At 35.6% G+C, this 17,291-nt stretch overlaps 1 protein-coding gene across 1 annotated transcript in view; it reads right to left on the bottom strand.

The window, feature by feature from the left end:
* The window catches only part of Bulli (regulator of MON1-CCZ1 complex protein bulli), a 99,923-nt gene that overhangs the window by 30,992 nt on the left and 51,640 nt on the right, over window positions 1–17,291 (bottom strand). The window contains exon 10 of the mRNA XM_089098320.1: window positions 14,601–14,791. Within this exon, the coding sequence (XP_088954446.1) occupies window positions 14,601–14,791 (191 nt within the window). The remainder of the gene's footprint in view (window positions 1–14,600; window positions 14,792–17,291) is intronic.

The following is a 17,291-nucleotide window of genomic DNA, read 5'->3' as shown; positions in this document are numbered from 1 at the left end:
TAAGATTTTTACACTGAAAGTAAGGAGCAACATTGAAACTTAAAACGAACAGAAATTATCATGCATATGAGGGGGTTCGCCCCCTCGTCAATACCTCGCTCTTTACGCTAAAATTAGTATTGTACTAATAGATCCCAATACAGCCCTATCCCGATGATACACCTAGAGCCCTATCCCAATGTTCTAACGGAGTTAACAATTCCTCATATTCTCTCTCTGATTTTAACAAGAGCCATAGCATTTTCCGGAGATAGTACTTTCTCGGTGAAATTATTCAATCGATACAACAAAAGCCCTATTACAACAAGATCCATATCCCAATGTGCGAACGGAGTTATCAATTCCTCATATCCTCTCTCTGCTTTTAACAAGAGCCAAAACAGTTTCCGGAAACAGCATTTTCTGGGTGAAAGCATTCAATTGATACAACAAGAGCCCTATACAACTAGCGTTTTCTCAATTTCCGGGACAATAAGGTATTCTGAGAATTGAAGTTTTTCTGTAACAATACCATGGTTTCAAAGCGGGCCTATAGTGTTATCTCAAGTAAATATTTTGATATAAAAGAATGCTTGTCTACCGTATGTTCAGTAGATGAATCGAAGTATATCTATCAACATGTCCAATAAAAGGAATTGTGATGAGGCCTGCAATAAACAAGAGGTAAGTGATATATTTTTCATTGTATGCTTAGTGCACGGGGACTGTTTCATGTACAGTTTCCGTTTTTCGAATGGCACTTACATTTCTCTCTAGCTAGTGCAATGTATATATAGTTTTAAAATTGTATTACCATTCTGGTCTTTATTGAGCTATTGAATTCAGTCCGCGGAATATTTTGAACCTGGATCTTTCATGGGAACGGTTAAAAAGAGCATTTACTGAATTTTATGTGTTTGAAAATCTTATATAATCATTAGTTTTTGAAAAGCGCCTCTCGATAAGTTATTCTTGAACTTTTGTATTCTGTGTGTATTCTATGGTCTATGGGTTATTATTGAGCCCAAGTCTTAACATGAATATTAATAGAATACCTATTATGAGTATGACAGGATCCATACCCCCATTTCAAATATTTTTTTCTAGTTCTGAACGAGAAAAGAACATATTATCGTAATGAACATGGCAGGTCTCCATACCCCTCTGGGAGGAGGGGGCGGTAACTTTTTGACATAGATTTTTTCAGCTTTTTTCCATGTCTTATAATCACATCAAATATACTTATAGCAAAAAACCACCTGTGATATTTTAGAAGTGAAAAATGAGGGAGATATAAATATGTCAGTCGTAATTTTTTCTATTACAAAAATAATGTTTGTAGTGACTTTTTTTACTTAGTTTTTTTTTATTGAACTGAAATTTTTCAACCTTTTCTTCTATGTCTTAAAATCCCTAAAATATACTTTTAGCAAAAAAAAGACACTGTATGCGTCTAGTAAACAATTCATTTACGTCATATTTTATTTTTATTCTAGACTGATATAAATCATCCAGAACGATGACGAGATGAATTTGTATTTGAACATATTTTTTCTTGATGATGGAGCTATGGAGTCCCCTGACGATTCAATGCTAGATGATTTAATGAAAATTATCGATGACACTGAAAACCCCATAGAATTGGCCAACTCTCAATGAAAACGTAAAAAAAATCGAATCTTTTTTCTCATATGTATGGATGTGTGTATGTTATTAAAAAAAGAAAAAACAATGAGTTATTATGTGTGTGCGTGACCAATGTTTTAATGGCAAAAAAACTTTACGTTTCAATGTTGCGATCTAACGCTAGTTAAGAAGTGGAAAAAAGTAATAACATGGGTCTAGGAGGGTAGTGTTTGGGAGTTCTGACCCCCCTAGAGTTTTAGGTTATTAAACATAGTGAAAGTATTATTTTTCAGCTTAATAGAACCGTGTCATCCCCCTCCCAAAAAACGTCTAATTCATTTTCCAGGTTACACTTGAAGCATCATATTGAACACACACATACTGTAAATACACATTCAGACATACACACATACATACATACACATACAAACACACACACACATACATCCACAAACACTCACAATCAAAATCTTATTTTTCGAGTTTAAAAAAACCATACCATTTCAAAAAAAAAATTACTTCACATTCATTTTTTAGGTTAACCTATCGGCACTATCGCCGCCATCAAACCAAGAGACCAGCAACTTTTTTGATGATATAAAGATACCCAAATTAACAAGATCACCAAAATTCCAGGATAATCTCCATGTCAAGCCAGATCCGAGCCCAGAACGGATCAACAAGCTTTTCACAGAATTGTTCGGTGTGTGGGGTATTCTGATACCCTCCCCCCCCAAAAAAAATGCAGCATTGGACTTTATGGTCCCTATCGGTGGTGCTGATCTCCATTTCTTGGCCCTTAAGCCAAGAAGTACAATGGAAGGTTAGCGGCCAACCATCCTATGCTTTCGCACACTCATCCTGTTTACTTTCCCCATATTTCTCCAGGTACCTATTTAGAGCTGGGCCGACTCTGTCTGAGCTTACAGAGTCACGCAACTGACCCCCGTCCCAAACCAATCCCGATACACTCGAAGGTATTTTGAGGGAGCCGGGGGATTTAAGGCGCAATATCCACACCGTTGAACAAATTGGTGCTGGACAAGACATTAACGGTACGCCCTCTGTTATGTCTGAGTTTTATTTAACCGACTCTGGATTGCACAATGTATAAGTTTTATAGGGCTGAGTTTGGGGATCCATTTAATTCACTAACAGAGGGTAGCATCATGACGGATCCGGTAGATATAGTGCACTCCTATGTGGGTAAGATTCGTGCCCTTCTTGAAAGAGTGATTCAGGAGGGGGTGGGAGGGATGAGATTAAGGCATCCATCGCCCAAAAAATATTTATTTAAATACAAAGGCGGACGAGGTACATTCAAGTTATTTGGAAACTGAAATTCTACTACTTGATCCGGACTCGCATAGTTTTGAGGGTGTTTTTATGGAGTTCTTTTTTTTGATAGTATAGTGAAAAACTGGATAATTATAATGAGAGGGGTAGTTGGTCAGTGATTTTATTTATTGAAAGTTTAGATGCTAATGTGGGTAAATTTAAAAAGAATTTTATTTTAAGAGGTGTGAGAGGGAAGGGGATTTTATAAATATAATGTAGATTTAAAGGGATGTAGAGGTGTACAACGATTTCGTTTCGAAACTGGTCTTTAGTGCTCCAAATAGGTCCACGGAAGTTAGAAGGACAAAGTTGGACGATTCGGCAGTTAATAGTGGTGGGGAGAGAGCGAAATTTCCTAAAGTAGATTCTAATTGTTTAAATGGCAAATACCCAATAACACTTAAGGGAATAGATATTTTAGACTGATGAACATTTAAAGATTACTGCTACTTTTTTACAATACGATACAAAATTTGAGGAGCATGAGCGCAGTAATAAAATGGGGGTAATATATCCAGTGAGGGCTCCATCAATTGAATTGGCAAAACACTGGGTACGGCTTCTTTAAAAGCCTGCCGGTGAACCCAATTCAATTGGACATTTTTTTCACGCACCCGATATTAGGCGGTTTTTAAATGAGAATAAAAAGGGGAGGGGTGAATGCTACTAATGTCCAACATGTCCTTCTAGATACAGCACAGAATTAAAGTTCAAACATCCTATGAGAGACTGCAAGCGTCATGGATGCCAATCTGTACAGACGGTTAGCGGGAGGGCCATCTAGCGCTTTAAGGACTTTAAGAATTCACTCCGACAGAGTGACTCCGACAGCGCTTTAGAATACGAAGCCAAATTCATAGATGTGTAGGCTCCATAGAATTCAAATCAAGTTAAAAAACATGAGGACATTGCAGTCTCTTATGCCCACGCAAAGAGACTCATGTAATACTATTCAATTGGTAGAAGTTGTTGAGAGATTGGGTGGGGAGGATTGTATGGTTTCAGCCATGACAGCACTTATAATAACAACAAATAAGTCAGTCTCACGGCTGCGCAATATATCCTATCCAATGATCCTATCACCAGAGGATGAGTTGGTAATAAAAATGAAAAAATGTGATGTTTGTAAGGGAGAATTTGTTGAGGGTAAAAGGCAAGGAGGTAGAGGCAAGGTCCGCGACAGCGATCATTTGGGCAACTCGATTACATCGGGAGGGAGTAACTTTCGTGGAGAAGCCCATCAATCATATATTTTAAACATTAGTCAACAATATTTTCTACCTGTTTATATGCACTATTCCAGCTATGATTTGATAAGATGACGCGTAGCTAGATGGTTCTTTTCATATAATATCATACCCAAATCTTCTGAAAAGCTGCTGCTCTTAGAATTCAAATTGCAAACAAAAGATAATGGTAAAATGTGCTTGAATAAAATCCGTTTTTTAGACTCCTATAGCTTCTTTACCAAATCTCTAAGTCAATAAATTCGAGTAAAGAAAAGCAACGATTTTAAGTTTCCCCCAAATCGAACAGCACTTTCCAGACGACAAATGTATGATTTATTAACTTGTAAGGGCATATACCTGTATGAGTACTACAACTCCACCTCGAGGCTTCGTGAGGATAAATTAGCGTCCATTGAATCGTTTTACGATTCACTTTACGGGCGACAATGCACCACTACCAACTATGCATTTGCTAAGAGGGTTTGTGCTAAGGGAGGGCGTAAAAATGGGGAGGACTATTATAGAATGTACCTGGCAAGTGATGGATTGACGTTGCTGGATATTGTGCCTAAGAATACGGACAAAATCTAGGGGGAATTCGGGTTGGATATGGGTTATTATTTTTCCACTCCTCATCTGGTGATGGATTTAATTTTTAAAATCAGTAAAGAGAAAATGGGATTGATCACCGACATGAATCAGCATCTATTTGTAGAGAGAACAATGAGGGGGGGGGTATGTTTTCAACGAAGATCGTATCCTTAAAACTGACCCGACTGGACAGGATCTCCGTGTGAAGTCTGATTCAGTTTTTTTGGATATTAGCTCCCTTTATCAGTCGGAAATTTCTCACTACTCTTTGCCATATGGTAATTACAAATGGCTTAACGATCCTGGTGCTTTTAATTTCTCCAACATTGCCAGCGTTGAGGAGTATGGATTGCAAGGATGGTTCTTTAAAATTGATGGTGACATACCCGTGGAGCTTCATGACTCGGTAAAGGATTTTGTTTTTTCGTGCATATACAGACCAGTGACTAAGGACTCTTTGAGTCCATATAATATTTCGTTGGTAGAGGATAGGGGTGTGCACTGGATACCTTCAAAACAAAAACTTATTGCCAACCTTCATGCGGAACAGAATATCATTGTACATCAAGTTCTTTTGAGATGGATGCTAGCCAACGGTTTCCATGTCACAAAGATACACAAAGTTCTCCAATTTGACCAAACACTCAATTTGAAAACGTTTATTGACACTTTTGTCAGTAAACGTTGAGAAGCGAAAAAGAAAGATGAAATCGAAATTTTTAAACTCATTTTAAATTCAGCCTTCGGTAAAATGCGTGAGAGTGTGCGCAATCGAAGTCGTTGTGACACTGTAATCGACCCAAAGGAATATGCTCGAATCGTTGCCAATCCAAACTTCACAACATTCACCATCACAGACTACAATATAGTCCTCTTTCATAGGGAAAAAAATGTTATATTAATTAAAAATATTGCTGGTGGCAGCGCAATAACATAATTTCAAAAAAACTCATGTTGCCATTATTTTACGATGTGTATATGCACCAATGGCCGGGGAGGGACAAGTTCAAGTATTTTATGGGGATACCTATTCACTTTTGCTAAAAGTTGAAAACGAGAATTTAATAGAAAATTTGGAAAAAGGTACGCACATTAGCACTCGAATGGACTTTACCAATTGGGACGAGTCCATTTACCCGGAGCTAGTGAAGCACGAGACCTTTAACTATCAATGTTAAAATCTGAGACGGGTAGCGACTTAATTTCCATTGGTGTGCTTGCAGGTCCAAAGGTATACTGTGTGCAAACACACAATGAGGAAATAAAAAAAAAAGTCTGCAAGGGGGTGCCTAGACACAATGTGATTCAGAATTTCGACACGAGTGTTTATAGAAACTGTGTGGAAAGTAGTTTAGATTCAAGAACTAAAGTTATGGCGATTCGCTCTTTAAAATTTCAAAACTACACAGTTATAGTGAAAAAATACCATGTCCCCGTATCAGATAAAGTCTATGTGTGTACGGAGTATGAGAAGGTGCTACCCCAAGGACATTATCTAACTTCTGACTGAGGTGGGTGTCAAGACTTAGGACATCATCTCGGTCGGGAAAAAACTCATTAGTAGATGGTGATGCTGAGTGAAATCTTTTTTTATAGATGGAAGGGGGGTCATTTTCCCACTAACTCAGCAGTGTTTTACGTTCTTTAGCAAGGTAGAGTCAGTTGTGAGTGTTTTTTTAAATAAAAATTGTTAAAAATTGTTTTTGGCTCCGCGCTCGCGCCCGGCCCGGGGGGATCCGTCCTTCAACCGGCCGCTGCAAGCGGCCACCGATCGCTTCCAGGGACGGGGCGAAGACAGGGGGTGAACCTTTTATAAGCATTATAAGTGTTATTTGTAGTGTATTTTACTGTAAATAAAAATGTATTATTGGTTTGAATTTTTTTGCACTGCATTTTATTTGTAAATAAAAACGTGTTATTCTTTAAAAAATTATTGTTCTCGAATTATATTAGAGAATTATTATTATTTATTCAAGGGATAGATGCATTCTACAGCCATCTGTGTTTTAACATTGCAAGGGACACATGGGGTTTAAAACTCCATTCAGATCGTTTCTTTGCGCACCATCAATGTCAGGTCAAACGACATTTTTAACAAAAATAATTCAAAATCGTAATAAAATGTTTAAAAAAATCCAAAATATATTTACTACTGCTACAGTGCTTGGCAAGAATCCTACGATAAAATAAAAACCATTGCCCAAGATACAAAATTCATACAGGTAATTGACATTTTTAATAGTATTGAACCAAACAATTGGTTGATTATTTAATATTTAGCTGAATCCATTGAAGAATGGTCTCAGAAGATGTCACAATTGTTCACTGTCCGATCTCATTATCAACAGATTTTTGTAACCCTAGTTCTACACAATCTCTTTCATCAGAGCAATTCTATGAGAACACTTGCTTTGAATTGTACCTACTATATCATCCACTGGGTTGTTCGCAATTCCAGCTTCCTCATAACTTTAAACAAACAAGTATATCCAGGTGAACCAAAATTTCTACCCTTGGCATACAATCAGGCAACCCAATAAACGATTTGGTTATATTCTACTGGACCTGAATCAGAACACACCCGAGGATTTACGTGTAGTCAATGATAATTTTGACAATGAAATTACCGTATATCTGCCGGTGAACATTAAAAACGGTCATTAGTTGCAATTATGATACTGAAGAAACTACATGAACACCGACTTTTATTCAATGTCCTAGGCAATTCAAAACAACGGCTTAGAAATACTCAAACATGGTGTTTACAGAGAATTCATTAATCTCATATCAGAGCTTTGTTTAAATTTAACTGAAGGCAATGTTTTACTGTTAGAAGTATTTAGGCAACAGGCAAAGCAACAACGTTAACTTGTACGTGCCCTAGAAGCAGTAAGCAAAAACAAAGGAAACGAATTTAAAAGAAAACGACTTCTTCAAGCGGGTAGTAGCTTCTTTGCAGTTTTACTGCCAATCTTTACAGGACTTGTAAACAGTTTGCTCTAGATGGCCGAACCCTACAAATTGACTCCAATAGAACTCGCCCTTTCGCCAAAGGAGCACTTTGAGGACAATATCAATAAATTCATTAACAATGAGACAATTACCGACGATGAAAAATAAATTTTGCTTCAAAATGCACATCGACGAGTCGACAAACATAAACCCTACCGCGAGAGACCAGTCAACGTAAATTTCATTGATCACAAAAAGGAAATAACTTAAAATTCAACGCCGTCACCACCACCACCACCAAAATAAGAAGAAGATTTGTCCAAAATTTTGAAGTGTTGCAGATTTAATGCCACATTCCTATCGTGAGCAGTGTAAAAGACTCTTGACTTATCTCACTGAAAGAGAACATGTTCAAATTGATGTTAGTGGGAATCGAGTTATAATCCATGGCAAGAACTACATTCTACTTGATGAGTTATCAGATTGATCACAAATAGTAAAAGACTTGTGTCATTTGACAGTCATTTGCATAAGTTTTTAAACTCATTAAACTTCCCCAAAAGTCTTATTGGCAGTAAACAAGTTTTAAACTGATTAAAGGAATTTAGTCAAATATCAAAACGCCATGTGGCATTGATGACACTAACACGCCAAGCGGCATTGATGATTTAAAGAGAGTGGGGGGACTAAAGCGAAGGCGTCTTAATATCAACACCACTAGTTAGTATCACCAGATAGTATACAAAAGGAAAGTAAACACTTCACTACGTGTTTACGTTCAAAATTGTCGAAGCATTGAAACATGTTAATGAGAATATTGGTGGTGGGAAGTTTAAGTTCACCCACCATACTTGCTCAAGTCACTGGACTTGAAAAGAAGCTATCGGCAGAGTATTTACAGAATCAATCACGTTTCACCCTACATCGTAATCATAGAGGTCATGGTAGTCACTATCGGAAAAATAAAGCCTTTTAACCATTGCAAATATTACAAGCATATCTTTTGACTCTAGATGAGATTCAACGGCGTCACAGTGAACCATACGAGTACAATCTTCTTGTAATCAGTGATTTAGTTGCTATGCTTGTGCTACTCCATTGCGGTCAAAGAGAGGTGATGAAGTTGGTAAAGCTCTGACTACGTGTTTACGTTCAAAATTGTCGAAGCATTGAAACATGTTAATGAGAATATTGGTGGTGGGAAGTTTAAGTTCACCCACCATACTTGCTCTAGTCACTGGACTTGAAAAGAAGCTATCGGCAGAGTATTTACAGAATCAATCACGTTTCACCCTACATCGTAATCATAGAGGTCATGGTAGTCACTATCGAAAAAATAAAGCCTTTTAACCATTGCAAATATTACAAGCATATCTTTTGACTCTAGATGAGATTCAACGGCGTCACAGTGAACCATACGAGTACAATCTTCTTGTAATCAGTGATTTAGTTGCTATGCTTGTGCTACTCCATTGCGGTCAAAGAGAGGTGATGAAGTTGGTAAAGCTCTTGAAATCATTCCTGAACAGGATTGCTATAAGAAGATTCAAACGGATCGGAGTAGTCAATTTGTTAATCCTCATGTAAAGAAGGTTCTATTGCAATATAACTCAATGCTCTATCATAGTCAAAGTCCAATAAAGGCAGTATTGGCTGAACAATAGATAAGAACTATTCGACTTTTAATTTCAGGATATTCTACACTGAAAAATATTGCTGCTTTTATTCATGATTTGGATAAAATCATGTTGATTTATAATCAACGTCCTCATCGATCACAATCCAACTTTACTCCTATGAAAGTTCATCAAGGAGGTGACAATAAACTTGACACTTTTCTCAAACAATATTCCAGTGGTGGTGGGATGGAAGTGAAAAAAAAGGAAGATATTCAATGTTGGTGATACTGTTCAAATCAATCGAACTACTAATGTTTTTGAACAGGGTAACTACTTATGGTCCACTGAACTTTCTGAAATCTCCAGAATCTTAGACACTACACCCATAACGTATCGTCTACGTAACATAAAAGATAAAGATGATGCGATTTTTGGAGGTTTTTATGAGTATGAATTTAAAAAAGTTAAAAACATCGGAGTGTATCAGAATGAAAAGATATTAAAGACTCGTACTCGCAGGAGCAAGAGCCAGTTGCTTGTTCCTTGGCTAGGATACAACTCTGATTTTAATTCATAGATATCCGCTGAGGACGTATACTATGCCCAATGATTTCTATGTGACGTTTATATCCAACGTCTCCGACCCCCTCTACAACAGTATGAATAAAACAAGTGATTTTTTGACGAAATTCTCCCTTACCATCAAACTCGACGATGAAAAGTATGAAGTTACTCTTGTCGATTGTATTCTCAAAAATACATGATATCCTGAGAAAAGATCGCACATATGATATAGAAGTTATAGAATTCGATTGGTCACTCTTTGTCGCGCATGAATGGGTAGAAGCACTTGAATCTACTGAATATCCCCATGCCACACTGAAATACAAGAATTTAGTATTATGACGGATTTGTGTCGTACAACCAACAGAAAAATATCTGCTCGTAAGAATGGTTCATTCCAATTTAATTATTCAATGGGACAAGGCAAGATTTACATTAGCTCACCCGTTGACAATGAACTGATTCATCTCAACGATAATCTGAGAGATGTTCTTGGCTTTAAACATAATATAATCAATGGTAAAAATGCTGGAATTGTCGGTGGGATGAATCGAGATATTTCTGAAGACTATCCACCCGGTTTCACCCCGGACACTTGCATATTTCTTTCTGCGTCCCTTGTTGAAACATCAAGAGTCGGTAACTCAAATGTTCCTCTCCTACGTGTTCTTGAACAAAAAACCACACATGAACATGTTCATCCGTATAATATAAAGCATAATTCAGTATGTTCCTGTAATCAGTTCATAGTTGAAACTCTGTGAGTTAACATTAAGAAGTGAATTAGGTGATCCTCTAGCAATAACATAAGGTTTGGCTGTGATTACATATCATTTTCGACCCATTCAACAACGAGATAGCTAATAGGAAAAGGTTGTTCGTCAAAGTTAGGCTATGGTCTTGGCAGTTGGTTTTCTAAGCTGTTTTGCTCTGCACTACCTCTGGCTAAGAAATATATTGCCCGGTTTGCCGCGGATTTTGCATCCTTTAAACTACACGATTGGGAGGCTAGCAAAGATTTCAAAGAAAGTGTTTCATGAAATCTCATCTCCAGCGTACGATCCCTTGGTAAGCGATTGAAATCACGACAAAGAAAGATCGAGAAACACCTCATCACTCATCAGTCTCTACTCAGGTCAGAAACGAAAGACATGAATCTTATCAAAGAAGAAGAAAGAAAAACCAAGAAGGAAAATTGTTAGATCGAAAAAGGATTTCTTTTCCTAAACCCAAATGACATATCTACCCCACAAGGAATCTCATCCCACATTCACCTCATCTCTAAATCTTTTCAATGCGGAAAGTGTAGATGTCTGTGTAAAACATGAATACTATGAACAATTCGGCCCACAACAACCATTTTATGAAAACATACATTTTCAAATTTATTCCAATGAAGACTACTTCATAGATTTATCATCCACATTTATTGATTTAAAAGTTGTGGTGAGGAAACAGTCTGATAATATAGCTCCCACCGCTACCAATCGATTATCCTACGAGAATGGCATACTACACAATTTATTTAAACGAATGTGTCTACATAAATAAAACATGGGTGGACACTAGCAATAATACATCAAACTATGCAAGCAACGTACAATTTATGTTGACGACTCCAAAGTCATATAAGAAATTGAGAGGTCTAGCGAAGGGCTATGACTATAGATTAAACGTTGATATTGATGGTGAACTCACTTGGGCAGTGAGCAAGGAATATTATTTAGTTGGTAAACCAAATCATGAAATATTTATTATATCTCAATGGATGCCCCCAATGTTAAAATTGACATAAAGTTACAAGTCGCTCCGTCCAATTTCATTTAGCGGAAAACACTTGATACATCACCCGATGCAAATATTAATCTCACCTCGGCACTACTTCATGCACAAAAACAACAAGTTATAAGTTCTGTTGCTTTGGCAATTGAAGAATTAAGAGCCCCTGGAATTAATATCAAACTGCTCGTTCCTCAAACAACCACCAATCAACGACATAACGACATATTGCCACTGGTTTAAGTATCTACACCGATTCTTCATTTATCAATGGTGAAATTCCTTCAAAACTTGCTTTGGCTTTTGTAAAAAGTGTAAGTGCAATAGGACTATAGACATATTCTCCACAATAATTTGAAATATTTGGACTTTTCTGTCTTGTATGTAAAGTAAGTAGAACTCCTCTCTACAATTTATCCTTTGATAAATCCTAAAGCACCCTAAATGAATTGACAATGCAATCCCTGGATCGACATTCACAACTTTTTGAAAGAGGTATAACCAATCCAATGTTCGCAAAAAGTCACGGTATCTTTGTTTTGGACCTGTCTGGTACTCAAGATATGTGTATTGTCCGAATGGGCACTGTAAATTGAGAGTGTACCTTTGCCAAACCGTTGACAAAGAGTGTAACATTAATCTCACCAAGTCAATTTGAAACCTATTGGGAAATTACCCCTGACGGTAGTGTTCTATTAGACTTGGTACCATGAACACCAATCAAATAATTGATATATTTGACTTGGATCAATACGTGCCAAAATACAAGTCCTATTGCATACCCTCTGATGTCCTTGAACATATTCATAGTGTTAACAATACCATTACCATTGTTAATAGTAGTCCATCGACTGTGCAGACGGGCATTGGCTATACATCTTTCAAACAGCGAAGGTCTATCATATGCAAGATACACACCTCACATCAGAAACTTTCTTGAAAGAAGTGAGAAAACAATTAGTCAAAATCGGAAGTGAGTACAAGATTTATCATCCAAAAGCTGTGGTTTTCATGCATTACTATATTTTACTTTTCGATGTCGTGACTATATTTACAGTGAATTTCTCAACATTTATGTAGATAATCCTCGATTGAATGACTTCATAGTACAAAATATCTTGTCCTACCTGTATAATATTAATTTCAGTGCCCTAAGAATAAAATGTTTTAATAATGTTTGTAAATTTGTTCATTAATATATATATATATATATATATATATATATATATATATATATATATATATATATATATATATATATATATATATATATATATATATATATATATATATATATATATATATATATATATATATATGTACTATGAAAAAGTCTTTTGTCTTCATCGTTTAGGTTTCTTCTTCTTCTTCGTAATTTCGGTCGCGTCGTCGACAACTATTAGTGGTGACAGATCACTGGAACTCAAATTGTACTGATCCTGGCGTGCAAAGACAGGGTCACATTTTCGACAGTATAATGTAACTTCATTTTTATTAAATCGCTTTGTGAAGTCAATGTTACTATTATGATTCATATTATAAACTTCACATGTTTCTATTTGCCTATTTAAAGTAATGTTGACACGATATTCTCATACGAAGAATCACTTTCTGTAACAGCCAAATAAAAATCAGTAGGTTTATAATCATAGCTACCATTGTCCTCACAACTATGATGTACAAACCAAACTCTATTGATGCTTTTACAATTGAAACGTGTTCCAAATTCTTCTTCCCAAAACAATTTAAATCCACGACTATACCAATCTCTTAGAAATAAACTGAAGTTTTTAAAAAAATGCTCAGTTTCCATGAAAACACCCGGGAATACCTGTTCAACATTTTTCTTAAAGTGAAAGGTTTCATCGACGAGTATTCCTAAATATTTCACAAATCCACAACGTTTTATTTATCCTTCAGAATAAGTGACACTCTTGATCCAAAGATAATGGTTTGGTATACGCAAAAATATAACAAGATTACTCTTTAAGGGAACGACCAGTAGTTTTTAAACCCTCATCCAGGTTGATATTTAAACACGAGATTCCTTGCATTTCTGAATCAGAAGAGTTTCGGTTTCAGCCAGACTCAAAAGCAATGTGTCGTCTGCAAACACAGAAACCGTGACATCTGTATCGCCATAAAAGAAAATCACAGGTTTTGTTCTTGGATCCACTTATCGATCTGCAAAGATAATGAACAAAAATAAAAAATAATAGTGGTCCAAGCGCCGATACCTGTTGAACACCACAAGCGACTGGTAGTATTGATGAGATTGATCCATTCACAAGAATACACTGTTGTCGATTTACAAGAGACTCATAAAATACTAGTGCGGGTCCTCTAACTCCATAAAACTGACAATTATGCAAAAGAAATTGGCATAACCACAGCAACGCTAGTATCTCAAACTACCAGAACTATTGAGATTTTTCCGGGCAAAGAAGTTATATTTTTAATTCAGTTTTAATAAAAGGACAAAAAAAAAAAAAAAAAATAAAAAAACAATGACAAACAATGTGGAGATGAAAATTAAACAAAAACGCAAATTTAAAAAAAATAAAATAAGAAGCGGTATTTATTTTCGTCTTTTTATTTTAATCTGGTCTATACTGTTCGCATTGCTAAATATTGCTAAAGAAGGGAAGAAGTTGTCCTCCCGAAATACCAGGATTGTTTCTTCCAGTATTTCCGTTGGCCTTATAAAACACTCATCTCGCTTTTCTTCTCTTTTGTTATTCTTTGTGATGGCAGGCCAATGTGGTCGACAAAATTATGACCTTGTGGTTGTCAAAATTATACCAATGCGGTTGACAAAATTATGTGGTTGAAAAATAATTCGAGAAAAACAGAAAGCTCTACAACAACAATTCATTATCCTTAGTAAAATAATATCATACATTAAAAGGCCTGAAAATACTACCTGGCTTTCTAATTCCATCTCTACATTTTGTCGATACATTTCGTTCACTTTATCAAAAACTGTACCAAGAGAAAACAGGTCGCAGCTTTCACCAGTTACCCATCTTTGGAGTCTTCCCAAGAGAACTGTTTTACCCTCAGTTCGCCTAAGCAGCACATCCGAGCAAAAAACAGGATCAGATATCAGATTCGCTAAGAAAAAATTAATATAATCTTAAAAAGGAATTAAAAGTTTGTTCTTTTGTTAAGAACAAACAGTACAAATTATTTAGTGCACAAAAGCGAAAATGTCTATCAAAACAGTGGAAGCGAATATGTATTTCTTTGCAAGATAAGGCGTATTTTTCAAGTGGCTTTCACAAGCATCAATGGGGATTTAGATTTTCAGAATCAGAAAGACATAAAGATCATCTGCAACTTACTAAAGATTAAAATGGTGAAAATATTTAAAAAACGCATATTAATAAACACTGGCTAGTTTGGATATCCCACTTTTGCAAGATAAATAACATTTTAAAGTGAAGATGAGATAGACTTAGCAAAAGTATAACAGACACACCCAACCTTCAAATGAAAGTTAAAGAAAAGGTGTTTTTTTAGTTTCTGGTTTATTTGATTAAAAACTGACTGTCAAAATTTGATTAAAAACTTCAACATCAAGGAAAATAGCCAAAATTCAAAAATTCAAATGGTGTCCAAGAAATAGCCATGGACTGGCCAAGTCCTGATTGATAATTGCAAATTCCGAATAAAACAAGTTTCACCTGAAAAGCATTCTACATTGTTCTGGAAATAATGTTAAGCATGAATCATACAAAAGTGTGACATAACAATGTGAGATAACAATAAAATCGAAAAAAAGAATGCCCAAACATAAAAAATAAGGTATTTTATATTTTCCATGAAAATTCACGTATTTTTTTGCGCATGTCACCTGCTACACCTCTATATGTCCTAGTAGAACCCTTTGAATATAATATTATATTTAAACTTCAAGGTTATATGTTTGTTCAGAAGTATACAATGGGGAGCTTCTTAAATCGTGAAGCAGTTTGCCATTGCTCTAGGTTAGGAAAAAAGTATCAGGGACACTTTTGCTACTAATACTTTTGCCAGTCATCAAACGTTTTGGACAAGGCCGTGAACAAGGGGGGGGGGGCGTAGGGGGTTTGACCCCCCCTCCCCTTGCAATTTATAAAAATAATTTTAGCAACTAATTTAAACATGTAATCTATAAAATAACATTTAGTAGAATCTTAGCTAATTATATGATATTCTTGATACATCTCTAGATTAATACCATGTAATTCGTATGAACTTTTAAGCATTGTTCAGTGGTAAGTACTCCACCAAATTTACCGTCTTTATTATTTCTTCCTTCTTTTAGAATCAGTAAATTTGTAGAATAGCTTCCTACTTATAAAGATTCCCATAACTTCTTTTATTTTGCGATCTCGGAGCCTTAAAAAATACCAATACAACCTTTGATCCAATTATTTGCTAACAATCAAACGTGGCTAACTGCACACAAATTATCAGAAGATTTTTTTTAGAGAAATTGAATAAAATCTGTGGTAAAAGAAGAAGAAAAGAAACATAAATTCGATACCAGATTCTTATGAACGAAAGCAAATTCAATTTACAATTTAGGTATTTCAGCGAAATCCAGAGCCTAGCTTAAAACCGAATTAAAGGAAAATATATATCTTGTTAATTATTTTAAAAAAGAATCTTCTCGTTAGACCATTTTTTGTACTTTGACATTTTTAAAATGGTTAGTTTTACTTTAGTCCTAATCAAGATTTAAAGTTTTCTGAAATTCGTTCAGAATGGAATGTTGGGTTTTATGTTTTTCATTGTGGGTGACAGGCGATATTTGGGCTCATGTAGAAAATGAGTGATCAAGTTTCAGTATAATTCGAATCTTGACCATTACATGGGCTAAATATTCAAATTGATTGCTAAACATGGTTATTCTTTTTTGTAAGGAGATTCTCTATATGAAAAAAAGAATTATTTAGTTTTATTTTCTTTTTAAATCTGAGAGATAGGTTATATTTAGATTCATTAAGAAAACACGTCATTAAGCCCAATAACGGCTTTTAATTTTGACCATTACATGGCCTGAACACTGAAAATAATTAAGTTTTTCTTTTTTTGAGAGGATTTTCTTAACCTTAAAAAATAAAAATATCCAGGAGGCGGAAGAAAATAGATAGCAAATACTTCGACTGATTCCCGGAAACATGCTTTGACTTTATTGATTAAGAAACACACAAATAAGAGCACAGCTCCAGAGACTGATCCAATATCCCTAGGGCCTGAACGTTAGCCCCTGGAGAACGTAGAGTATTCAAATTAACACATCACTGATTGACATCACAAAATATATCCCTAGGGCCTGAACGTTAGCCCCTGGAGAACGTAGAGTATTCAAATTAACACATCACTGATTGACATCACAAAATATATCCCTAGGACCTGAACGTTAGCCCCTGGAGAACGTAGAGTATTCAAATTAACACATCACTGATTGACATCACAATATATATCAAATCATAATGCATAGTACATTACAAAGTATTAAACCAAAGGCACTATGCCTTAGGTCAGCAAAAATGAAAGGATCTTGCTAAAAACTGTCCATGTGTATTAGTAGAAAGAATATGTTTTTTGTTATTATATCAAAATG

The sequence above is a fragment of the Artemia sp. Qi Xiang Cuo genome, chromosome 12 (assembly GCF_049724085.1).
Source record: "Artemia sp. Qi Xiang Cuo chromosome 12, ASM4972408v1, whole genome shotgun sequence".
Classification (NCBI taxonomy): domain Eukaryota; kingdom Metazoa; phylum Arthropoda; class Branchiopoda; order Anostraca; family Artemiidae; genus Artemia; species Artemia sp. Qi Xiang Cuo.
The sequence above is the reverse complement of the archived record's forward strand: the minus strand, read 5'-3'. Positions and strand labels throughout refer to the sequence as shown.